The following is a 27,691-nucleotide window of genomic DNA, read 5'->3' on the forward strand; positions in this document are numbered from 1 at the left end:
TAAATGTCGAATGTAAAAAAGATGATATTAAACCAGACACCAATCTTATAAACAAATGGCAGACTTAAATTTAAAAGTCTCCATAAAAATTTTATAGCGATTTTAAAGACAAAAAACATTGTACAAACAGAAATTTTACAGGCATTTAAAAAATTCCCCAATTATTTTTTTTATGTGTTTTTTATTCTGAATGCTAAATTAATAACTAAAGAAATTTTATTCCAGTAACTAAAGAAATTTTGTTCCAGTATTAGTTTTATACGTTTTTAAGATTTATTTTTTTTGTATTGTTAAGATTTCATAATAAGAATTTTTAAAAATTATAATAAAAATGCTGCGTATACTATATCATTGGATAATAAGCCATTGTATCATAAAAGTATAGAAATATGTAATCAACAATAGCTCATTTTTATTGGTTAGGCATTGGACAAATTTAAAGGCATCCAAATAAACGTTTTGGATTCGTTTTTTAAGCGTTCAAGTTTGTTATAGTTTGTTTTATAAGCGTTCAAGTTTGTTATAGGGAAAAAAAAACCGCATACAACTTAAACTCTTTTTTTTTTCTAGTTTTTGCTATTTCGATGGAGACATCAACTTAAAGTTAAGAATTGTCAAAAGCTACGTGTCAAGGTTGTATTTTAGTTCTTTGCTCGAGGAAGCTGGGGAGTAGTGCTGCACTATAATCTCTAAAAATCATTTTCCCTATTTCAAAAACTTTCATATTCTATGTTTTATGTATATATTTCAAATAACAAAAATCGTTTGCTTTCTCTATATAACAAGATGCCATCAAAATCTGACTACTCTGTTGATAAAAAACCATAAGAATTTTCCTTATGGACAAAACCTTTATGCCTTACAAACCCTTCTGGTATTAATACTTTAAAATATAAACAAGAACATAACATCAACATCCCAGAGATAATGTATTCAGTCAGAAAAGGGCAAAACCTCATATTCAAAAAGTATTGTGAACGGTCACTGTTTTTGAACAAACCAGAGTTACTTTTTAAGAAAAAATTTCCTGAATGGAAAGTAGTCTTACATTTTTAAGAAAAAAATTCATTGAAGAAATTGAAACTTTGCTAAAACCTTGAAATTTTATTGGGAAAAAAAAAGTATCGTCCTGAAATGTTTCGGATGGCTGTCTTTGTCTCCCTTACGGATGTTCATGATTTTCCGGATGGCTGTCTTTGCCTCCCTTACGGATGTTCATGATTTTAGTTGCTATTTTAAAAAAACATAAAGTATTTGAAAAAAAAGTTGACTTTGCTTTTTATTATAAAAATTAAAAGAAGATTTCCAGATTTCAAAAGAATTCATTAAGTCTTTTATTGAGCGATATGAAAAGTTTTGTTAAAATCAACTTTAGAAGTTATTTCGCATAAAGAGCTTTAACGTCATCTTTTAGATTCGTTTTTGCGCCAAGCAAAATGATACATGTTGGTTTGAAGCTTACCCCTCTTTTCTGAAGAACAGTAACTTAAAAAGATAAACTAGGGACGATTAGCAATATATATCATAGTAAAAAACAAGTTATTTACTTTAGAGCTGCGACTCGCACTAAATTATTTCTTTAATTATTGTAATTTCTTTTTTGTAAGCGACTGATTTAAGGCTTTAGGTAAGCACTGACAGCTTATATTGCATAAAAAATAGACGCTCTCCTCTGCTTTCAAAAACTAGTTTGCTGCTTTCACATTCCTGCATACAGAGACAAGTTTATTATTGCCAGAAACAAGGCTTAGTTCTTAGGGCTAAAGGTACCTAAAAAATTCCTACCGACTACCCATAAGCAGATATTTATGAATTTGACTTTAAGGTACAATCTGTACAATCGGTCCGGAAAACAAACGGATGAATATGAAACTCAAGGAGCGGAATATTACCATGTCTTTGATTAGAAAAAAAAAAGATTGGCTTAAAAAGAGTAGTCTAAAAGATTACTCAATGTCTTACTTTCATATGTTGTGTATTATTGTTTTAAAGGAAATCAAATAAAAAGAAACATATCTGTCTAATTAATAGTATAATGAAAAAGGTATTTGCATTATTGCAAATCTATCTTTTTTTAAGATACATTCCTTCTCTATAGTGGTTGCGTTCTCTAAAAAATGTAGGTTGTTAAATCAAGTTTATAACTAACTGCTACTATAGAATACATGCCAAATTTAAAAGTTTAAATTTTATTATTAAACTATTCTAGTTCCTCTGTCAACTGCTCTTTTTTTTAAATTCAGACTTGAGTTTTATTGATGCAATATTTTTTAAAAAGGAACTGTTAAAAATAACAAATAATTGTGCCTCAATATGTATATATACTCTTTATGTCTTTTACACAGTATCATGTAGTGTTTGCATCTAATCAATAATTTTAATGGTTTATTTTCAAAAATTAGCCAATACATAGAAAGTATCAATTGCAATTCTCCATAATTCTATTACACTTAAAATTATTTTTAAATCTATTTTTATCTACTTTTTTAAAATTTTAAACTTTTGATGCTATTTTTCTAAGAATATATTTACATGCAATATCTATTTGTGTCAATTAGCAATATATTACATGAATCTGTTTTGAATATTTTAAATAATTCATCAAAATGTCACTGAACATGGGGAAGGAACGAGCTTTTGCACAACGGCTGCACAGGTTTGTTTTATAAACTCTTGTATATACAATTTAATATTTAGATAACCTTAAAAAAACTTTATCTATTCCAGATTTTAAAGAACAACCAGGATTTAACTTTTCAGTTATGTATTTTCTGAGATAAAAATAAGGGATAAAAACATAATATAATTTATCTTGTATTTATCTAGAAACCAAACTAGTTCCATTGGATCTTCTATGATGGTTCCTGGTAACCGTCAATCACAAATCTCAAAGGTTTCTCTGACAGAACTTGCAAGTTTTCAGGGTGGTGCAGCGGTAATTTAAATAAACTTGAATTTGTTTAAGTTTTTATATCACATATGACATGGCATGATATGGTATGATATCATATATGATGCCGTATCATATCGTTGTCCTAATTCATTAGTATAATATCTCAAAAATAGTCAAAAATGTGTGTTTATTCTGAAGAATGAGGGTATGGTCATTCCAATGCAGCTCTACATTAAATCAAAATAGCTTATTTTCCATGGCTTTTGGCATATGTTTTATTATGTTCTTCATTTGAAAGTTATTTTCTTTGGATTTTATAACTTCAGTCATTTTTCTCAAAATGTCAAATTTTTAGATGTTGCACTAATGAACTGGGGCAGTGATATGTGATACGAAATAGTTTGATATGATTTGATACATATACTTTTAGAATAATATGTGTAATTATGCAATAGTTTTGTAAAAATATTAAAGTGCCTTATGTACAGCACTGTGTGTTTGTGTTTAGGGAGTCGTTTTAAAGAAATTTTAAAAACTTAAGTACATCCCTAGCTATAGTTGGAGCAATTATGCTAAAACTTAATCAAAAACTTTTCAGGTTAATCAGATGGCTTTTATGTCCCCCTCAAGAGCAAAGTTGTTAAAAACTTGTTCTTCAAAATAGGAAAAATAAGCCCTCAAATACCCTGAATTCAGGGTATTTGAGGACAATCAAAATGAAAATACTTTTTTGAACTTTTTTTTCTTCTTGGTCATTTGCTATCTATATTTTTATTTTAAAACAGCATGTCCTCAAGTTTTTGCTTATTTTCAATTAGAATGATATTTACAAGAGGGAAAAAAATAAATTTCTTTTCTGTTGTGTAAGAGGTTAAGTAAATCAGTTAACTAAATTTTTGCATACGAGGTATTCCATGAGAAAGTGGGACAAATATTCTAGGCATATAACCCACCATCTCAGATCTTTTAAATACTTTGTCAAAATGATCACCATCATCACATAGATTACCTTGTAAAATTTCAGCACTGTAATCAAATGGGTTTTTGAGATATCGTTATTTCAAACTCACCTATTCTGGAGGATTTTCTTCGTTTGGTGGCCATCTTAGTTTTCGTGTTGTTTTTGTTTTACATGTCATTGTAAAATCATACATGTGATCAAACTGAAATTTTGCACCTTAATAGTTTTGAAGATGAGGAATCAGAATATGTTTACTTTATATAAAAGCAATCAAAACAAAGTAAAGATAAGAATTGTATTTCACCTGTAGTCACTCTGGGAAAATTTAATAGACCAAGAAAGGTGGCCTAGGAACCAAGGAGCATTATAATTTTGTCAATTTTTTTTACTCTTTCTTAGAATATATATTTTAAAGAGTTGTTTAAAGAGTTGTTTTGTTAAAAAATAAGAGGTGGGTTTTTTTGAGTGTTTTTTTGTAAACAATCAAACAGATTTGAGTAATAAAATACCTTTGGGTGGTAGAAAATGCTTCTTTAGAAATTCTTGAATCTTATCCATTATCAATAGTGTACTACTACTATGGCTGAGTTAATTTAAAGAACGGGCCTAAGGGAAATCTTCTGTGTCTATCTGGTATTTGTGGTCTGTTGTTAAAAATGACAGTGTTTTTAGCATAATTAGGATATGATGTTTAGGAACCCAACAAAAATCATCTCTGCTAGGCCAATTGGAAGAAGCATTGAGTAAATGAGGATGCATGAATTTTTGAAAGGCATCTTCATTGTTTCATCAAATTCTAATACCAAGCTGACCCACTTAAGCATATCGTATTTGCAGATACATTTTCCTGCTCTAATTTCTTGGAGATATTGCATTGAGCCTGTAAGGTTGAATGTTAAATTGAATTCATTCTGCTCAGAGACTCTTTTGACATTTATGTTTGTTGCATCCTGTGGAATAAATTGATGGAAACCTCTTGTACTAGGTAAACAAATCTTTTAACTGTCCCACCAATGCTATCACATGGTGACTTTCCATGTCATGTCGCAAAGAAATTCCATTCACATTGCTTCCCAAAATCTTTAGCATGATAGCATAAATTTAAGAAATGTTTGCAATTTTGTTCTGGCTAGCACAACCATCAGAAAAATAGTGGATTTTTTTTGTATTGGGGAACATTTCATGTAGAAATGTGACAGTTCTTTTCATAGTAATAAACAAATCCAACATCATGTGCTAAGTTATTAGATATAAATTGTAAAGATGTTGGTTGACTTTCAGTAGCACTCTGATCATGTTTTGTATAAATAACTACAGGATGTAGTATGCATTATTGTTGGTTGCAGCAGTAGCTCTGGATTTCATCTTGTATGACAAATTTAAAGTTTTCTGCAAAATCAACCAAAACAATAGTTTCATTTGGCGGTATCGATAATTTTGATTTATTTAAGTATTTACCTTGTGCTTTAGCAATATAAGAGTTGGATGTTATGGTATCAAGCTTCTCACAAAAACTTCCTATGAATTCCCCTACTATAGATGTGCAACTTAAAACCTCTACTCTATCTGTTGTAACCCACTGTTTATACTCAATTTTTTTATCTTCATAAACTTCAACATTCTCTTCAATTATCTTTCATCTTCTAATAACTCTAAGGTTACATGATTGGTTATGTTGTATAGTAGACGGTTATGTTATATGCAGACGGTTCCTTTTTGCCCAGTATAGATACATCATTATGACTTCAACTGAGCAAATTTGAAAAATCCTATTTTACAGTGAGTGTTTTGTAGTTTAAATTCAGCATATAATTCTCTACTGTTACAAAGAAGTTATCATTTTGATATATGTTTGTTTTTGGATACACTTACAAAGTCCTTTTTCCTGGCAATTGCTGACAGAACTGATCATTATAATAAAAGCTTTCCACTTTACCCATGACATCTGGGTTAATTCTGACAATATTAGTTTTTTCTGGAAGTGCTAATATCCCCTTTTTAGCTCTAAGCTTCCTTGCTTTAGCTATGACTGATCTTGATGTATTAAATACTTCAGCTGCTTTATTTAAAGCCCGTGAATTGGGGATCAAAGTCAAAACCTGAATGTTTTCCTTTCTGTTTGCAGTTTTTAGTTTTCTTGCATTGAAATTATTACCTTATCTAGATCATCAGCTTTCTTCTGATATTCAACATTGGGCACTTCAGTAACATCATTTCTCAGGTCTGCTGTATTAACATTGAGGATAATGTAAAGCTTTTTTGACATGACTTCATTAGCTTGCATTAACTTTCTTTTGCCTATAGAAATCTTTGCAAGTTGTGGCATCTCATGATGTTTTACTTGTGATACATCATCATTGTGGTCCTGTAATTCAGACCAATCATCTATTTTTTGTACCACTACAGAAAATTACCAAAAGATGTGTTCAATTGTGTTGTTACCACACCAATTGAACACATATCTTTTGGCAGTTGAATATTGATTTTTCTCAAACCACCTATAATTATTAAGAGTAAAAATGGGCTGAGAAAAAGTAAAAATTGAAATGAGAAAAAGGAACTAAAAAATTGTCAAACTATTTAAAAGCATAGTTTATGTACTCTTTGTAAAAAGTAGTTGCATAATTGATTAAAAGCAAATAATTTTGCCTTTTTTAAAGATAATTTTTCTATATTTTTTACAACAAATCCGCAAAAAACCCACATCTCATTTTTTTACTAAAGCATTCTTTAAAACATGTATTTTAGTAACAGAAAAAAAATGTTAACAAAAAGGCAATCTCGGTTAACAGGCCTCTTTTCTTGGTCTATTACAATTTTACAGATAAATTATAAAAGAAAAACAATTCTCAATTTGACTTAGAGTTTCCATTGTTTTTATGAAAAATAAAAATGTTGTATTTTGATTCCTCATCTTCAAAACTGAAAAATTTCAGTTTCATCACATGTGTGGTCTTACAATAGCATGTAAAAAAAAAAAACAACAACCAACTCATTCAGTCTGTCATTCCTCACATTGAAATTTTTAGTATCATAGATCTGACAAGAATCTAGAGTTTGTCTTGCAGCAAAAAACCATTTCAAAACCATTCCTTCCATGGACTTTTAATCAAAAGATTTCAGGTTTGCTTTTTCATATACAGGAACTTCAAATAGATTTTGTCAAATTATACTACAGACAAGTGTAGTGGTTAAAAAAAAAAAAAAAAGACAAACAAGATTGTTTTAATCTTATTTAAAATACCTTAATATAAAAACTAAAAAAATAGTCAAATTTTTTTTTTTTTTTTTTTTTTTTTTTTTTTTTTCAAGAAAAAATTCTTAAATAATTCTAGCACCAGGGTGTCATGCTAAAACACACAATTATATTTTAAAACTATAATGATAATATAAAATTATTATATTTATTGTTAAACAATTGTTTGAAATTTTTGAATAACAAATTATCAGGTCCAATGCTATTCTCTTTGGTTACTGCTTCACAGAAGTGAATTATCCTAACCTCAGTGATACCTACAGGCTTGTAGATGGAGGTATTTGTTTACCTCTTTACTCTCAATCTTCCATCTGAAGACGATGTGACCCTCCCTCAATTTTCACAAACAGAGCTAATCTTTCATTTTTCAGTCTTTTTCCTTGATTCATTTCAAACAAAGTCTTGCTGTCAAAATGAAGGATACAGGGATAAAGGGATTCTTCTGCAGCCCTCTGATTGAGTGATTTCTGCAGTCTCATCAATAGTTTTTTCATCTTCCCTAAAGCAGTTGAAGCACTGGCTTTGCAATTAGTGGTATTAACTCTACAACCTTAAAAAATTGCATTCATCACTTTTTGTAAGACATTTGAGGAGATATCACCCACTGTTACATAATATATGACATATATATGATTATATGACAGATACATTTCCATCAAAAATATTTTCAAAGACATGTGGATTAAATTTACAATTACCTGGTCTTCTATGATGTCAACTCTGTGGTTCAAAATCTTACTTAAGAACAGCACTATTGAGTCAGCAGAACTAAATTCTAGTTTTGAGGTAGCCTCAGTTTCCACAGGTTCATCTTGTGGTCTTGTCCTCTTCCTCACACCTTTAAAAACCTAAAAGTTATTTGTTTTAATATATACAAGGTGTATATATACATTACTTGTATATATAGAATTTGTATATATTAAAATTATACATAGTATATTTTTAATACATAAGTAAAGTAAACCTACCTTCTTGCAGAATTTTCTGTCTTCTAATTCCAAAACGAGTTGTTTTAGTCCTTCCTGGACTTCTAAAAAGTCCGATCTAAAACAGCCTTTTCAAAAAGGCATTTAAGTCCCCTGTATTTGTTTCTACTCAAATCTGAATACTTCTTGCCCATCTTCATTAGTTGAGAATGTTCTTATCTGATAATGCTTGAGAATATTCTTATCTGACATTACTTAAAACCCTGCTTTGACCCAAGGTGTTTTGACCAAACCCAAAAAGCATTCACTGGCTCCTTCACATCTCTTAAAACCTTGAATCTTGTTAGGAGGGGATAAATGAGTTGCATACTTTTTATGCGGAAGTAAAAATTTTTTGTAGAGATTTTGTTGAAGAATATCCATTCCATTTTCAAACACCTTTTATTAGTTGAGGATTCTCATGCTGAAATGAGAGTGCTCAATATTATGTATAAATAGAGCGATCTAAAAAAATTGGTTCACTAAAAAGAGGACATGGTGAAGTTGACTATAAAACATGGCTTCTATGAAAAGGGTATTTCATGGCTGATAATTGCTTCAAGGCATGAAACTTTAAGTATCATACACAGTTGAAGTTTCTCTGTATAAATATATATATGTGTGTGTATATATATATATATATACACATTTCTTTTCTTTAAAGGCAACTTTTCAAGATATAGTTGAACCACTTGATTTTGAAGAGTTTATCATGCAACAGCAAACACTGGCTGATGATAATAATCCTTTGGCTGTGCTGTCTGAGTTTCCTGATGATGATATAGAGGTAACTAGCATCAAACGAACATATCGAACTATTGGATCTTCTGTTCCTGAAGGCTACATGTAGGTTCTTTGTTATGTAAATGAGCTGTATCATCTCAATTTTGCTGCTCTAAACTCTTTAAAGACATTACTTTTTTGCTTTTTTTACTAGGTCTACACATGACTCTTTTGTAAAAGACTGCATAAAATCGTATACCAGTGATTGGTCGGTTGTGAACAGAAAGTATTACCTTTATCACTATTTTAATTAGTTTTAAACTTTAAATACAAGCTTTTGAAAAGAAAAAAAAAAATGCCATTTGAATTGCCCTTTAAACAAATATTTACTAGGTATCAGGTGAAGGGCTTCCAAAGTAAGCGAAAAAGCAAGCAAAATAACCAAGAAAGACATCAGCATCGACATGAGTATGAGATTGACAGTATCAATATAAATGAAGAAGAACAAAAGAAAACAGAATCATTACAAAAAGCCATGCTAGAGACACCTCGTGGAAGCTGGGCCTCTAGGTTGTTGATTTTTTTTTAATCTAAAATGATCTATTTCTATATAATTAAAGGATCATATGGAATGTACCAATACAATTATTTAAAATATTATTTTATATAAGTAAAATTTACATCATTTTATACACTCTTTTGTTTTTAGCATCTTTGACTTGCAATCTTGCCCCCCTGATCCTTTGCTAGAAGGTTTATTTGAAAACACATCAATTGAAGAGATTGATAAACAAAATGAAATTTTTCGCCATAAAAAAAGATTAGATTCCATGTTTTCTTTTTTTGCACAATCTGATGTAAGTATTTTTATGTATGATTCATGCATAATTTAAGTGGAGCTAATCTAAAATTTTGAGCAAAGTTTTGTGACTTTTCTAAAAGTATAGAATAATTAAGTTTTTCAAAAAATTTCTTAAGTTTTTATCTTATTCTTAAATTATTATTTTATTTGTCATTTTCTAAAAAATATCAAAAATTGATATTTTAGTTGATGCTGCAAAAATTATGCAATTTTTAAAAACTTATGCTTGTGTGCAATAAAAATGTTAAAAAAATATTGTAAATGAATTGTATATTCTTATTTGAATGACGAAAGAAACCTAATAATAAATGATTTAACAACTGTAATCATTGTCATTCTATAAACATTCCTAAATCCTTTTTTTCTTTTTAATAAGGATGTTCAGTTTGTTACTCGTACACCAGCTATCATTCCTCAGGAGCATGTTGGACAACGAATCCTTGTAAGATGTACAGAGCTTAAGTGAGAAAGATTTAATAACTATTTTTTTTTAAAGTATTACCTTACTATTTAGATTCTTATTGTTATACATAATTTAGTTATTATTATAGCATTATATTTATTAGTATTATGAGTTTAATCTTTATCACAATTTTATCACAATTTGATAATCAAAATTCTGTTTATAGTTTATATTACACACATTTTATTGATATTAAATTATTAGAGACATTATATTTTTTTAAAAGGCTGGATTTAGATGTTGAGCCTATATTTGCTACAATGGCACTTTATGACTATAAACAAAAAAAAAAGGTATTTTTTTATGAAAGCTTTTCTTTATTGAAAATGACTCTAATGGTCTCTAGACTTAAAAGGACTCTAGAATGAAAAGACTGATAAATCTGTATTTTTGTTTTAGATATCTGAAAATTTTCACTTTGATATGAATGAAGATGTGCACAAAAAAATGATATCCTCTCACTTGAAAGGAAAACCTGATGTGTCTACACTTGCTAAATCATGCATCTTTTCAGTTACTTATCCTTCAAATGAAGTTTGTCTTGTCATCAAATTGGAAAAAGTACTTCAGCAAGGTGAGATTACAGATTGTGCAGAGCCATACATCAAAGATTCTGATAATCAAAAGGTTAGTAATTTTGTGTGAAGTGTGAAGCGTCAATTTAATATGTGCAATTTTCCAGTTTTTTAAGTAATAAAATAAATTGCTTACAATTATTGATCTGCAGTCATTATCTAAATCACCCTTGTCATTTTATTTTTTCTTCATTATCTTGATCACTATCATCTTAATTTACCTTTATCATCTCAATTTACCTTTATTCATCTTGATCTTAACAATCATAATTCTAACACAGTGATCTATCTTTTTTGCATACAATTATCAATGCAATGTAAAATTAGAGTATTTTTTTGTTTGTTTATTCCTTATTTTAATTTATTATAACTTTATCTTCTATAATCTTTTATTCTTCAGGTTAAGGAGAAAGCTCGAGCACTTGCTGAACAATTCTGTGAAAAAAATGGAGCTTATAGAATGCCATTTGCATGGACTGCAATACATCTTGTAGATGTTATTACTGGGGCTAATGCAGGTGAATCAAACACTCAAGGAAGCAATGAGCAATTGTCCAAAGATAATGGAGGGAAAAATAATGTAAGAAAAGATTAACTTTTTTGTGTGTGTTTTGTTATCCTCTTTATCTAAAATCAATTTAAGACTTGTTGCAATTTATAAGAAAAAGTTTTAGTATAGTATTTAGAATGTTTTTTTTTCTTATTTAAGGTTTAAAATTTAGCCTGTTTAATTTTAAAATGTATTTTACTCTTAAGTCCCCTGATATACCTAGTGGAATCAGATCTTCCATGAGGCGTCAAGGTGATGCATTAATTCGAAGATCATCTAATAATGCAGATATTGCTCGCCCTGCCTCATATCGTTATGAACGCACTCAAGGGGATCCAGAAGAGCATATTGTTGATTTGACGAACTTCAGAGCAATTTGTTTAACTGTCAGCACTTTCTTCAAACAGGTATTTTAAAAAAAAATTTAATAACTTTCATTTTATTTAAATAATTTCCTCTGTAAATATATTGGTGTATATTTAACTTAAGCAGTTCATAATCATCATTCATCTTTAATCTCTGCTCCCTTTCCAAGTTATTTGTAACAAAACTTTTTGTACCATTCTTTTAAGGAGTCTGAAAAATTAAGTGATGATGATTTGATTAAGTTGCTGGTTGATTTGCGAAGACCTAATTCTTTACTTAAAAAGCTTAAATGTATTCAAGGTAATTTGTTACTTTCTCTATTTATTGTGTTAAGTGACTATATTAAACTATGTTGTGTATTTAACTAGTCTGAACAGCAAGACTTTTTTTACATTAACTTAAATTGATTTTTAAACCAATATACAAAAATATTTTGAATAGTTATCAAACCTGAACTTATTTGAAAAAAAGTTGAATCTTGCAACTTCTGAGTTTTTAAAAAATGAGTTTAAGTGAATTGTTCTTATTTTCAGGAATTCTAAAGATGGATATCACTCCTCCCCCAGACAACATAAAATATAGCCTCACTCCTGAGTTACAACCGGTAATTTGTTAAGAAATTGTTCTCTACTTTTTTGCTTCATAATTTTTTGTAACTGATTACAGGAATAATTTATACTGTTAAAATAGGTTCACCCGTATCCAGATAAGCAAGGGGCTCCAGTAAAAGAAATTCAGGAGTTTGCACCAAGAGAAGTTTTTGTTCCTTATGTTACATATAGGTGATAAATGTTCCTGTAGAAACTAATTCCATAATTTTTTTCCTCTTCAAAATTATGTGTTGCCTACTTTACTAATTTGAGCTCATTTTTTTGTAATATTTTGTAATTAAGTAACATTTTATATTCAATTAAAGAGAAATAGTGGATGACATCACAAATTATTGCTGTAAAAATGTTTGTAATATCATCATTCTTACACTTAAAGTTTTTTTTTTTATTTCAGAAACACACTTTATGTTTACCCAATGTCATTGAACTTTACAAACAGAGCTGGTTCTGCAAGAAATATTGCCGTTAAAATTCAATTAATGGCTGGGGAGGACCCAACTCAGGCATTGATGGTATAAAAAGCTAAAAATAAAAAAAGACTTTTTTCATTCTTACAATAAGAATTATTCTATGAAATGGTTTTGCTAACTGTTGGAAAATTATTTTTTCTTTATTTAGAGCATTTATGGTAAATCAAGCAGCAAAGAGTTTGTTACAGAATGCTTTACTCCAGTTGTTTATCATAACAAGTAATAATTCCTTTTTTTGAAGATTTTTTAAAGGAGGTTTTTAAAGATTTTTAATGTGCTAATGATCATTATAAGCAGGGAAATGTATAAATAGATTTTACCTACAATTAGATCTCCATACTTTTATGAAGAAGTGAAGATTAAACTTCCGATGAATCTTGATGATCGCCATCATTTACTGTTTACATTTTATCATATCAGTTTTAAAGCTGAGACCAACGGAACTCTAGAATCAACACCTGTGGGATATACTGTAAAGTTTTTTTATCTGATAATTTTTCAAGTAATTTTTTTGTGGGTTTTATAAAAAGTTTTATAAAAATAAACAATTCAGTCAATCACACTAAAAAATTGTTTTTTAGTGGATACCTTTGTTAAAAGAAGGTCGTCTACATTTGGGGGAATTTAACTTACCAGTAGCTGTTGAAAAGCTTCCTAGTAGCTACAGCATGCTCTCTACAGAAGTACTTTTTATATTTTTGTAGTTTACTTTTAATACTTGAGTGTTGTTAAGTTGTCGTTTATAAAAGCGCATGATATCTGCATAAGAAATGTATTATAAAATTTCATTTTGACAGGTTTTTTTTTTATTAAAGATAATTTTAGATGAAATATTTATAAGTTAGTAACTTTTAGACTCAACTTCCAAATATGAAATGGGTTGATGGTCACAAGGGAATATTTTTATGTGCTGTACGAGCTGAAACGTCTCTTCACACTCAGGTCAGCAATTTTTAAGTTTAATGGTTTTAACTTTGTTAGTTTATTTAACTTATTTTTATTATTAGCTTAATATTTAAAAACTATGGCTATTGTTACATGGTTAAATCTACATGGTCACTGCTACATGGTTAAGCTTATATGGTTAAAACCTATATGGTTAAAACTTATATGGTTAAAGTTACACGGTAAAACAAAAACTCACCATATTATATACCATGTTATGTTATGGTGATAAATTTCAATTACAATTACATCATTAGGTTTGAAGAATTTTTTTTATGACAGAAACAGCAAAAATTGTAGACTCAATTGAAGAGTTAAAAGAGAAAAAAATAAAAAAAACATGTCAACACCCCCTGCAGATCTTGAGACTTGATTTTTGCATTCACCTTAACTTTTTAAAAACAACACTTTGCTCATGAAGTTTGCTTATCAAATCATAACTGAAAATTAGCCATGGGACTTAGCTCACCTATAAAATTTATCTGCCTCTCTACAAAAATAAATTTTGTATTACAACAAAAAATCTGTAAGTTTAGTTTGTTATGCTTTTGTATATTATGAATAAAACGATTTAGTTGAAATAAGAACCTATATACAAAAAATAATAATAGTAATGAAAATAATGATAATAATAATAATTGGTCAAAAACATTTATCAGCAAAAAAGTTCTGAAATGTGAAAAAAAAAATTATTTCACTGCACATATTTTTTTATTGTTTTTATTAGGAAATCTACCTCCACCGGTTTTTTCAACTTTGTCATTCCATAGAAGGCAGAACAAACGCTAAAAGTACTGATATTAATATTGAAAAAAATTTGCTCAGAACTATAAAAGATTTAGAAAAATGTCAGCTGGAGCCTCTCTTGAGGTTTCTCCATCATATTATCGACAAACTCTTCATGTTGCTCGTGAGGCCGACAAGTTTTTCAGGAACTGTTGGTGAGCTTTTCCGATTTCAAGTTTACCTTCTTACGTTTCTTGTGAACTTCTTAATTTTTGATTAACTTTTGTTTTTCTTTGAAATGTTGCTCTTATTGGAAATTAAGTTAAATCAAATTTTTTTACAGTCAATATTTCCCAATGTGCTTTTGAAGCATTAACCCAAGTTGTGTATCGCGTCCATGAAATACCAAACTGCTCACAAAATAAGCATGGGCATTCCAACCTCTTGTCCTCTTATGTGAGTTATGTTTTCAATATGGCTGGATCATGCACTCCTTCTGTCACTCCCACTAGTTCACCAAGTAAAATTTATTGCTCAGTTTTTTATTGATAGTCAGGATGATAATTTAAGTAGAATTAATTTGAGGCATTTAAAAAGTGAATAATAGAAGTAAATAAATAAAATGGAAAAACAGTTTTGGTTTATTAATTTTTTCAGAAAGAGAATTTTTTTGTTTGGCTTTTATAGATTTTCAAAAAGAGCATTCATCTCTCTTGCAACAATCAGCCTTGAGCAACAGCAACCCTATGATTCATGAACAAGCAACAAAGGAACTTGCTAAGGAGTCTTGGATGGATGATATCATGAATGAATATAATAATTTAGCAGGAAACAGGTAAGGATTGTTTAAAATAAAATCAAATTAAAAGTTAAAACTGGTCATTTATTTTACAGGGCATGCTTATCATTATTTTTGTTATTATTGTTGATGAAAAAATTTTATTATTGTTTGTTTTACCATGAAAATATTTTTTTTTATAAATAATAGTTTATTTGTAAATATTTTATTTATAAATATTTTATTTATAAATATTTTATTTACAAATATTTTATTTATAAATGTTTTATTTAAAAATATTTTATTTATAAATAATTTATTTATAAATGTTTTATTTATAAATATTTTATTTATAAATATTTTATTTATAAATATTTTATTTATAAATAAAATATTTATAAATAAAATATTTATAAATAGTATATTATTTCCAAAGATAATTATTTTACCATGAAAATATTTTAACTATTGTTATTGTTTGTGTTTTTTGAGTCTTAGAAAGCAACCATTTTTATTGTTTTTCTAAGGCTTTTTCAAAATTTCATTCCTTAATTATGCAGGAATAGTGTAGTAGAGCATACTAAAGCTCCAAATCAGCGACAGTTTAGTCATAAACTTGTTCATGAGGAGATTGCTATGCAATGGGCCGTAGCACAAAATCCTTCCAAGGAGTGTGCAATGAAACATGCATGGTTTTACTTTGATATCATGGTAAGTTTATTGTTTTATTGTATTTGTATTGTAAAAAAATGCAATAATAGACAAAAATATGGTGACACTTCCACATACATACATACATACATACATACATACATACATACATACATACATACATACATACATACATACATACATACATACATACATACATGTATGTATGTATGTATGTATGTATGTATATATATATGCATACATATATGCATACATATATACATACATACATACATACATACATGTATGTATGTATGTATGTATGTATGTATATATGTATGCACGTTAGAATTAATTTGCTGTTACATGGTACATATGTACCATGTAACAGCAAATTAATTCTAACGTGCATTAAATATTATTGGTTACATAATCTAATATTAACTATTTATTAAATATTAAATGTTTACATTAAATTTTTTATGCAAAAACATCTCAAAATTTTACATTACATTTTTACATTAAATGTTATTTATCTTATATTATTATGTAACGCTTTATGAATTTTTCTGTTGAGCATTTTTATGGTGTTTTCACAATTTTTTTTTTCACAATTGCTAAAAACTTTACAAGGAGCTGGTTTTATAAAAAAAATGCTATCACCAATAACTTATTGTGACTTTGTGCAAAAGCTTTTTTACTGAAATATATAGTAAATGTTGATTGTGTTTGTTTATATGCATATATTTATTTGCGTATATATTTATCTGTATAAAATGTGTAAAGTGAAAATATGTGGTTTTCATGGTTTTTTTTAGGCAAAAAGTATGGCTCAGTACTTAGATTTAGCTGATAGATTATTTTGGTCACGCAAGGAAAGATTCCATGAAAGATTTCTTGATGATATTGCTGCTCTTGTCACTAGCATCACTACAGAAATTATTAAAGATAAGGTTAACCTTGTTTTGATTATTTTTTTTTGGTATGAAAAAAACACATACTCATAACTCAATTACTCATGAGTTATGAGTCAATTACTTATGGTTCAAATAAAGTCATGAATATCATAAGTAATAGTACAAAATAAGTATTCTCATTAACTTACTTTTTTTTTTAAAAACTTATCTCTTGCTGTGTGAACAAAGTCTCTTGTATAAGTTTTTCACTTTGGTCTCTTGCTGTGTGAACAAAGTCTCTTGTATAAGTTTTACACTTTGGTTAGGTATTGAGTTGCCCAGTGTGTGAGATGTGCTGTTTGGGATAGGGTACTGTGTTTTTATATTTTGGTCATTAGTTCTTTAACATGAGTTTTTACAGTGTTAATCTACTAGCCTAACCTCAATTTAGATTTAGGGACTAAGATAGCACTTGCACTATGTTAGTTTTGTGGTCTTCAAACTATTTTTTGGGATCATTGTCCTACATAAACTGCAACTTCTTCAAGTCCCATTCAGTATATGAGGGAATAACATTTTCCATATCTCTGCATAAAGATACTGATCCATATTCTTATTGACAACCAACTCTGTACCAAGAGAAGTGACCTTTAAACCATAAATGTTTTGGTGATAAATTGCAGAGTGAACTTTGGGTTTGTGCTTCAATTTTTTTCAGCAAAACGCACAAATAGATTTCACTTTTACATTTGTATTTTTTTTGTGATGATTATTTGATAAATTCAGGATGAATTCTTAAACAAGTTTCCGCTGTTTTTTTTTAATGTAAAATAAAAGACAACTGTTTAAATGAAGACTTGATTAATATTTATTCAAAGTATTTTTAGTTGTTAACTATGACCTTTTTTTACCAGGTTACTAATGGGATTCCCTTTGGAAGAATAGGTTTCTTTTGAAGTTATCTATCCACATCCCACTTAATTGTTGTTTATCCGCTTTAACAGTGTCTAGTCCTGCAATATCATGTTGAAAGATCACCTTTTGTATCTGTTGACATATTCATAACAACTTTCTTTTAATACTTGGCTTAAATCGACTTATTGTTCTCAATAATAAAGAGTATGACCTTACACCCATAAATACTTCTTATTACTATTAATGCTGATTGCTGACCAGGTTTCACCCATGATTTCTTTTTTTAGGGTTACTGTAATGAATTCATTTTTCATCCTGGATACAGTTTTGTACAAATATGACTTCATTTCTTACCTTGGAAGCAACAATTTGCATATTGATAATAGCCTTTAAATGACTCTTTCTTTCAATTCATGAGGTAGCTAGTTTCCATTTATCTAAAAGACTTGTTTACAGTCCATTCTTCAACAATTAATTACTCTGATAGCTCTTTAAGTGTTTGGCATTGATCTTCTTGTACTCATTTTAATTTATCATCTTTAAATTTTTATAGTTTTTTATCTTCAACATCTCATCAAGTCTTTGTTACCATTGTCTCCAACTTCTTTTGGATAAAGAATTGTTATCATAAACATCTGTGAATGCACAGTAGGCTACAGCAGCACTTTTATGTTTCAAAAAGTAACGCATTAAAATTTCAATAAAACAAACACTTGAGTGATTATTGTCATATATCAATTACCAAAGTTTATTTGTAGTACAGCTATTCATGAAAGTTTAAACGATTGTAGAATTTTCAAATCTAATCTTTGGTTTTTCTTGAATAAAAATGTAATGGAAATAGATATCAAAATAATTATTTTTCCAATTTGGTAAATAGGTTATTTGTTAATAGAATAAAAAAAAGTAGGTTTTGACTCATTACCGTTTACTCAGAAATTTCATTTAAAGGTAGGTGATACAAATTAAGAGGTTTCACAAAAGTTTAAACGATTTTATTTAGGATCAATTATTTGTTAATTAATTGATAAATCCGCTGCAAAATTTTTTTTCGCAGCGAATTTATCAATTAATTAGCAAATAATTGAGTAGTTTTTCAATCAAAAAATTCATCACAACATCATCAGGCAGCTTTTAATTCATTAAAAATCAACTTAAAATATTGTGAATTTCAAATAAATTTCAATTGCGTGCAAATGGGTCGAAAATCAGTTTTTAGTGACATCAGATGGCAAATATTGGTATGGCGCGGACAAAAAATCACACAAACGTTCAAATAGGCAAAATACTTAACATTTCTGAATATTGCGTTAGAAAAACCATCAAAACCTGGGAACTTACCAAGGACGTTTCCGACATGCCATCCAAACTCAGCAACCGTGACAAAAATGGTATATTCAGAATGAGCAGAGAAAACCCCAGACTCAGCTACAAAAAGCTAGCACAAATCTTCAATGAGTCAAAAAATAATCCAAAAGTTAGCAGAGAGCTCGTGAGACGAACATTGTCTAACAAATGTATTGGAATGTAAATAGCTGCTAAAAAACCTATTCTTTCAATCACGGATAAACGTAAATGACGGGTGTGGTCCAAAGAAAGGCTGGACTGGCCTGTAGAACAGTGGGCAAATGTTATTTGGAGTGATGAAACTAACTTTCAAGTTGTAAACCGCAAGGGAAGAATCTATGTCAAAAGATTTCCTGAGAAATATTCAGACAGGTTTTTGCAACATCGTCGACAAGGCGGTGGAGGTTCGGTTGGCATCTGGGGATGTTTTTCTCACAAAGGTATAGGCTTCTGTGAGCTGTATGAAGGCCGAATTAATCAATACACCTACAAGAACACATTGGAAACGTGTTTAGTTCCATCAATCAGACACTTGTATGGCAGAAGCAAGCAATTTATCTTTCAACAAGACGGGGCTTCAGCTCATACAGCACACTCAATCAAAGAATGTTTTTTGAAAAAAGAGTTCAATGTGATGCCCTGGTGCCCTAGATCACCAGATCTCAACCCAATTGAAAATATTTGGTCTTGGATCGACAATCAACTGACATACCATGAAATTCAATCAACTCAGCATTTGAAGCAACTTTTGAATGAGTACTGGCTGAAGGTACCTCGCGTGATGTGCATGAAATTAGTTGAATCAATTCATAAACGAGTTTATCTTTGCTATAAAAACAAAGGAGGACACTTCAAATATTAATTTCGCTTTTTTTTTTATTTTTTGTTCGAATGTTGCAATTCGTTTAAACTTTTGTGCTTCGTATTTTTCCTATAAGATTTCTTGTAATAGCTTTTTTTTAACTAAATATTAAAATTTTTATAACATGTTCATATACATTTTAAAGCTAATTACTTTTTTTTTAATAAATAAAAAAAATTAAGTCGATATCGTTTTACAGTTTTTCTTTATTAAACAAAAACCAAACATTCTTGATAAAAATTCTGTAATCGTTTAAACTTTCGTGAATAGCTGTATCAAAGTTATTTATAGTAGTTAATAATAACTGTGTATCAATTAAAGTGATACCAATTTAAATGATACACAGTTATTGTTAACTACAACTTTGATTAGAAAATGGCAGAAACTAATTTAAGCACTTGATAAAAAAAGTAAAGGAGAAGTATAAAGTTAAAGAAAAATGTGATTAGGGATCTGATGTATTACTTTTAGTATTGCTGCTGTGTTCATTAGAAAGTTGTGTAAAACCTCAGATTGATGGTATCAGCATGTTATGGATCTGTCCACATTTAAAATGGAAAATACATTTTAAATATGGACAGAAAATAACACTTGCATAATTATGTAAAATTATTACCAGCACAGTAATAAAGCCATAGTTAATTGTTTTAACTAATTTTTTAGTAGGCATACAGTAGTAATTTGTAAGATTTAAATTTTCACAGAGTAAATTTTTATAAAAACTTTTTTCTCTCATTTTTTAGAATTATCAAAACTCACAGATGTTGAATATCAGTTTAGCATTCTTTTTGAATGACTTGTTTTCTTTGATGGACCGAGGATATGTTTTGAACTTAGTGAAAATTTATTTAAAAGAGGTACAAAAGTGTTTCTACTTTTGTTTTTTGTTTTTTTTTCTTGATGAGATATTTACATTTTTATTGTTTTTTGGTTTCATGAAATATTTGTAATTTTGCCTTTATTTTTATTTTCAATATATGTTTTTTTGATGTCTTAGATGTCTGACTCAAGTGGCTTTATTGATCAATATCTTTTGTTTTTCAAAATGGAGTTTTTAAGAATTCTTTCTAGTCATGAACACTTTGTTGTTTTAAACCTACCTTTTCCTGTCATGGAAATACCTTCATTAAAATCACCAACAGTGTCTGTAAAAAGTGCGATGAGTGACACATCATCTATTTACTCAATGATGGTGCATGATACATCTGTGGGTATTGCAGAACTTTCAACTGCATTTCGTGAGCAACATTATTTGATTGGAGCATTACTCTGTGAAATTAAAAACAGCTTTGACACTAAGTAATTTTTACACTTTTTGAGAGCTGTTCATCGCTTTGCACCTATTAAACTTTGTATTTTTATACTACGTGAAAAAAAATTATATATTGCATTTACAAAAGCGATATTTAAAAAAATTATAATTTAAAATATATTGTAGTTTAGCTATTTATAAAAATTTTGTTTTTTCAGTGACTATGATGCTATGTCTCAAGCTGTTGATATTGTCAAGGATGCTATTTCAATGCATGATATTGATAATCGTTATGATTCACCTGATTGTCGAAGTCGTATTGCAGCCTTGTATTTGCCATTGCTTGCTATTATAATGGAGGTTTTGCCGACATTGTATGGTTATGAAAGTGAAAAAGATGATTTAATTAATGAATCAGTAGCCAATGCGATTGCAACATCTAGTGTCTTGCAGAAAAGTAGAGATGATCGCCAAGACTTACAACCTCAGGCTAGTAATATTTTTTTGTGTTTATTATCATGTTGGTTATCTGTATTATATTGTATATATCATTTATACTCTTAATTATGTTGTATATAATATGTACTTTTATAAAATATTATAGGATTATAAGTTATAATAAATTTATTATAACTTATACTTAAGTATAAGTTATTGCTTTTTGTTAACTGCATTATTTTAGTTGTATTTATTTAATATTCTTGTTGTTGTTTTTAATTTTTCTGTAATTATAATGACTGGTTCCATTTTTTTATCTTTTTTTTTTTCTCTTTTTAGATGTCTAGGGTATCGAAACTTTCCTTAGATTCAACAAAAAGTATACTCATGTGTTTTGCATGGGTGCTAAAAAACTTGGGAACTGCTGCACTTAAGAGTTGGGTAAAAAAAATGTCGGCTACTAGGTTCAATGACTTTTTATTGTTTTTTTTTTGTAACATTTAGTAAAACCATTTTCAGTAAAAAAAATTTCTGTTCATTTTCTCAGTTTTCTTTATTTTACTTCTTTATTTTGTTACTTTATTTATGAAAAAAATTACAAAAGGTGTTTCAAAAAAAAAAAAAAAAAAGTTTTATGTTCAACTTTTAAATTTGAATTTGGCTTGTTTTAGGTTGGTTCAACTTTTGGAAGTTTTAGACTTGACTGTTAAACGGTTTGAGTACCAGACCTCTAAAAAGAAGAAGAATCCTAAGAATAAAAGTGGTAACGGTATAAATCTTCCTGCAAAGTCTCACTCGGTAAAAAATATTTCATCAGCAACAGATTCTAACAAGGAAAGATTGAAAAGTTTGGAGAATGCCATTATGAATCCAAGTGCCTCACAAGAAATGCGTAGGAGGAAAGAGGCATCAATTGGTATGTTGAAAAATGTTCTACTACTATTGATGCTACTATTAAAATTTTATTATTGTGTTCTGTTTAAGTATAAAATCATGTAATATTTGTTTATTAAGATTTACTAAATGTCATTTAAAATATAGAAAGAAAAGAAGATCCACCAAAACTCAGATGGAACAAAGAGCAAACTGTATGGAAAAAAGCCAATAAACCAAGCTTAACATCTGATCAAAAGTTAGATAATCAAGTTGAAGGAAACTTTAGTGCAGAGATGTCAATGATTGTGCTTGACACAATTGAACTACTGGTTCAGGTTATAATCTTGACCTTTTTTATTCTTTGAAGAATTAACTTTCAAATCTTTAAATTTGAAATAAATTATTTTGTAAAAAATATTTTTTTAAATGTTTTAATTTTCTTAAAAACCTAGAGTGTGGAGAACAATGATATGATGAAAAGTGTTGTTGACAATTGCTTGAGAGTGTTGTTGCATTGTCTCTCTTGCAACCAAAGCATAGAAGTATTACAGAGTATGTTTGCAACTCAAAGATGCATTGTTAAAAAGGTTTTTTCCTCTAATTTTATTTTTATTTTTTTTTATTGTTATTATTACTTTTGTTGCTATTGTTACTATTTTATGATTTTTTTCCATGCAAGAATTGTTTTTAGTTTCCAGAACTGGTGTTTGAAGATGAAACTGAGCTATGTGCAGATCTTTGCTACCGTTTGTTGACACATTGCAGTTCAAGTTCTCACCTCATCCGTGCACAAGCTAGTGCCTCATTGTACCTTTTAATGAGGCAAAACTATGAAATTGGCAATAACTTTTCTCGAGTAAAGATGCAGGTTACTATGTCATTATCAACATTAGTAGGTAATTGACTTTTTGATAAATTTATTTCCTTTTATTAATAATTACATTTTATTTTACTCCAATTATTACATACGTTTTGTATTTTGTTCACAGGTTCTGCAGAATGTTTTCGTGAATCATTTCTTCGTAAATCTCTTAAAACTATCATAACTTATGCACAGTCTGACCAACAACTGAAAGCTACACCCTTTCCTGAACAAGTTCGTGAACTGGTCTTTAACTTACACATGATACTTACAGACACTGTCAAAATGAAGGAATATGAAGAAGACAGAGAGATGTACATTGATCTTCAATACAGAATTGCAAAAGGGTATAATTTTGGGTTGCAATTACTTTTTTTTTTACTTTTTAAATTAACACTAATTTATATATTTTATGACTTCACACACACAAACAGATCTAAATATATTTTATCTTTTTTTTTTTATCTTTTTATATAAAGGTATCAAAATTCTCCAGATCTCAGATTGACTTGGCTTCAAAACATGGCTAAGGATCACACAAAATACAATAACTTTACTGAGGCTGGAATGTGCATTGTTCATTCAGCTGCACTTGTATCTGAATATCTATCTATGTTTGAAGATAAGAGACATCTACCTGTTGGCTGTGTGAGTTTTCATAATGTTTCTACAAATACTTTAGAAGAATCTGCTGTTTCTGATGATGTCATATCAGTGGTGAGCTATTTACAAAAATTTATGATATATATTTATTTAGTTCCAAATTTTATTGAATTTATCGTAAGAAGTTTTTTTCTTTGCAATAAGTTCTTTTTATTTCAACTTCTTTTTTGTTTTCATTTTTTAATAATTATTTTATCACTTATATATTATTTTCATCATTTATTAGGATGATGAAGGCATTTGCAGTGGGAAATTTTTCTCAGAATCTGGTTTGGTAGGTCTTCTTGAGAATGCTGTCCACATGTTTAAAAATGCTCAGATGTATGAGTTAGTAAATGAAGTTGATAAGCTGCTCATTCCAATTTTGGAAGCCCGAAGAGACATCAAGAAACTTCACATGCTTCATTTGAGACTTGCAGATGGTTACAATAAAATCATGCAAATTGTAATTTCTATGTCTTTGTTTACTAAATTGTCTTTCAGCTTTCACTGTCTGAAACTTCTCAAACATTTTTTTTTGGGTAATTATTCGTGAATATCAATAATGAGATTCAAAAAATATTTACAAATAATAAATTTATCTTTTTGTTTGTTTGTTTAGGAAGGTAAACGAATGCTGGGGACATACTTTAGAGTGGCTTTTTTTGGTTCTATATTTGGTGATATTGACACAGAAGAATTTATATACAAGGAACCAGCAATTACAAAACTGCCTGAAGTTTCTCACAGGCTATTGGCAAGTTGTTTTTAAAGGGGTTATATTTTCTTAAATTTCTATTATCTTATAGTAATAGATGGCTTCCTTGTTTGAAATTTGATTGTTTAATATTTGGAGATCTATCAGAAGCTTTTTATGAAAGAAAACTTTGTTTTGTAGAACTTTTACAAAGACAAGTTTGGTGAAGATCGGATAGAGATTTTAAAAGATTCAAATGTTGTTGACTCTCGAAAACTAGATGACAATAAGGTAAATGTTAGATTACTTCAAAATTGACATCACAGTAAATGTATCATTAATTTTGATCTAGAATGGGGTACTGATCATGATCTTCAACATCTGAATACCATATCTGCTCTGAGGAGGAAACAAAATGAATTATCTATACTCTAAAAGTTTAAATCCTTTTTATAAGAAAAATTTTATTTTCGTGCCAAAAAATGATCTTAGAAAAAAATATCCAATAATTTTACACACATTATATTACTGTTATCTTACTCTTATCTTTAATCAGTCAGAAATTTAAAAAATTCAAATCAAAAATGAGTCTTAAGACTCATTGTGTTTGAGATTTTCTATGTTGCATTTCAGATTATGTTTGTTTTTGTTTCAGGGATACATTCAAATTACATACGTGGAGCCATATTTTCTTGATTATGAGTTGGAGGAGAGAGAAACCTATTTTGAACTAAATAATAACCTGCGTAAGAAATTTGTAAAAATAAATTTCCACTTATTTTTAAAGGTAATTTTTGGTTAATATTTTAGTTAGAAAGTTTTACTTTGACTTTTAGGTCGATTCATGTTTGTAACACCTTTTACTCCCAGTGGTAAAGCTCATGGTGATCTGGCTGACCAATATAAGCGTAAAACTATTTTAACTCTCGCAAATGCATTCCCATATATTAAAACAAGAATTAATGTTGTTCAACGAGAGGAGGTATTTAGTCTGTTATTACAGTAAAATATATTTTGAATAATTTTTTCTATCTGTATTTTGAGATTTTTCAAAATAATGTTTTTTTATCTAATTTCCTTTTAAGATTGTTTTAACTCCAATTGAAGTGGCCATTGAAGATGTTGAATCAAAGACAAATGAATTAAAGAAGGCTATGTCAAACTCAAAAACTGATGTCAAAATGTTACAAATGGTGCTGCAAGGTTCAGTTGGAACAACTGTAAACCAGGTGTTTTTTTTTATCTTTGTTGTTGTTATTAGTACTATAAATTGTTCTTGTAGATAAAATAATAACTATTTTATTTTTTAAACTGGTAACTAGTTAAAAAATTGAATTAATAAAAAAATTGAATTAATAAGTTAATAAAACTGTTTGTGAATAGTTTTAATAATGATAAAAAATTGTTTCAAATTTTCTTATAATATTCTTGAAAACTTCTGTAGGGTCCATTTGAAATTGCAAATGTTTTCCTGTCAGACTTCGATAAAGACAGAAATGGTCTGTCTACTATTACCAGACATCATCATAAGCTGCGACTATGTTTCAAGGAGTTTGTGAAGCGGTAAATATCTTCAAAGACTTTTTTTGGAAAAATACATAATAAACAAATGAATGCTTTTTTTTTTTTAAAGTTGTTACATTTAGGTGTGAGCAGGCATTGGTGAAGAATAAGTCATTAATTACATTGGAACAAAAAGCATATCAAAAAGAATTGGAGAAAAATTTCCAGACATTTGTCGAAAAACTTGAGCCGCTTCTCAAAAGCAAGTTTGGTAATCTCCGGGGCTCAATTCGGAAAAGGTATCTTCTTTAAATAAGTTCTTATGCATTAGAAAAAAGACTTTTGTGGAACCCAAAAGTCTTTTTTCTAATGCATAAAAACATTATCATAAAAGTACTTTCATAAATGCACTTTCATAAAAACATTTTCATAAAAACATTTTTATGAAAATCACAGAAAATGATATCACAGTGTCGTAAATTACATCACAGTGTAGTAAATGACATCACAGTGACGTAAAAAGCAATTTTTTCTACATTAGGAGTGTATTTTTACCATTAAAAACTTGTTTTAAATTTTAAATTGTTTTGTTTTAAATGCTCCAGCAGTATTCAGTCATCAGGTTGATAAGAAATCAATCTGGTTAGCCAATTGGCTTAAATAAAAAATCTGACACAAACAGGATATTGGATCTTAAAACATAAAGTAAATCTTTTTCAACAAAAGACACAAGCACCATAACAAGCACCATAACTAACACCACAACTTTAAAAGCTTAGAACATGCATGGGTTATAAGACACCTAATCGGTATGTTTATCCCCATAATCATGAAGCATGCTGTCAAAAAGATGCAAAATTTGTATTGACATTTGTTTTTTTGTTTAAAACAAATAAGTACAAAAAAAAGCTACAATCTTCTATATTATACGCTTTTGAACTAAGTTAAATTTAAAAGAATTTATATATTTAAACAAACAGTGAAGTCATTTGAAGGAATTTGTATTAAAAAAAACTACTAATACCAAACACATACTGCCTTCTGTTTCAAAATCGGCTTATTTTGTAGAGTTTTGATTTTCTTGTTTTTAGTCATGATTCGTCTCATTTTAAAAATTTCAATATTCAATCTGAGGGATCCAGTCAAGCGTAAGTGGTATACCAAACATGTTTTGAAAAAACAAAAACTGTTGATGGAGAGTTAAACAAGAAGCCACAAAAGAATTTCACTGTTGGCAATTCTCAAGTTCAAAACACAGAAAAAAAGCATTGAGAAAAAAATGTAAATATACATGAAGTTTCTTGCTTGACAAAGTTCAAATTTATTACTCTGTTGAGGCAAGTATTTAGAATTTCACTTCAAAGGAGGTGTATGTAGAAGAGTTTCTCTGCAAAGAAAATGCCTGTAGGAAGATTCTCCTATGACAAATATAATTACAGAAGAATATTGGTATATGAGACCAGTATTCTTGCCCAGTTTCATCTCAAATTAAATTGTAATATTTATCACATTATTTGTGTTTCAAAAATAATAATTGTAAATATTTTTTAGTTGAAATTGGTTGATGGCTATAATAAAATGATTATTTTATAACTTTTGATGATCT

At 28.7% G+C, this 27,691-nt stretch overlaps 1 protein-coding gene and 1 pseudogene across 1 annotated transcript; one reads left to right on the forward strand and one right to left on the reverse strand.

Annotated features, from left to right (window-relative positions):
* The first annotated feature begins 1,858 nt into the window (after nt 1-1,858).
* LOC145195387 (dedicator of cytokinesis protein 7-like) lies at nt 1,859-27,678 on the forward strand. The gene is made up of 43 exons (XM_090069934.1): nt 1,859-2,656; nt 2,827-2,935; nt 8,740-8,921; nt 9,013-9,084; nt 9,192-9,368; nt 9,508-9,655; nt 10,037-10,122; nt 10,350-10,416; nt 10,523-10,750; nt 11,099-11,278; nt 11,455-11,655; nt 11,821-11,914; nt 12,148-12,218; nt 12,305-12,396; nt 12,620-12,737; nt 12,844-12,914; nt 13,026-13,167; nt 13,277-13,378; nt 13,551-13,637; nt 14,368-14,581; nt 14,710-14,886; nt 15,054-15,201; nt 15,705-15,855; nt 16,614-16,748; nt 20,559-20,672; nt 20,813-21,114; nt 21,286-21,556; nt 21,845-21,969; nt 22,177-22,421; nt 22,547-22,716; nt 22,834-22,968; nt 23,073-23,277; nt 23,371-23,590; nt 23,723-23,960; nt 24,133-24,351; nt 24,508-24,642; nt 24,784-24,873; nt 25,238-25,328; nt 25,419-25,564; nt 25,668-25,811; nt 26,027-26,145; nt 26,229-26,384; nt 27,177-27,678. Exons 1-43 carry the CDS (start codon nt 2,607-2,609, stop codon nt 27,235-27,237), a joined length of 6,288 nt encoding a protein of 2,095 aa, XP_089926060.1. The 5' UTR covers nt 1,859-2,606; the 3' UTR covers nt 27,238-27,678.
* LOC149879976 (uncharacterized) lies at nt 4,461-8,459 on the reverse strand (annotated as a pseudogene).
* Nucleotides 27,679-27,691: the final 13 nt, after the last annotated feature.

Source organism: Hydra viridissima, unplaced genomic scaffold (genome assembly GCF_058129835.1).
Source record: "Hydra viridissima isolate aposymbiotic clone 2 unplaced genomic scaffold, HvirCarnegie_v1 scaffold_13, whole genome shotgun sequence".
In the NCBI taxonomy this organism is placed as follows: Eukaryota; Metazoa; Cnidaria; class Hydrozoa; order Anthoathecata; family Hydridae; genus Hydra; species Hydra viridissima.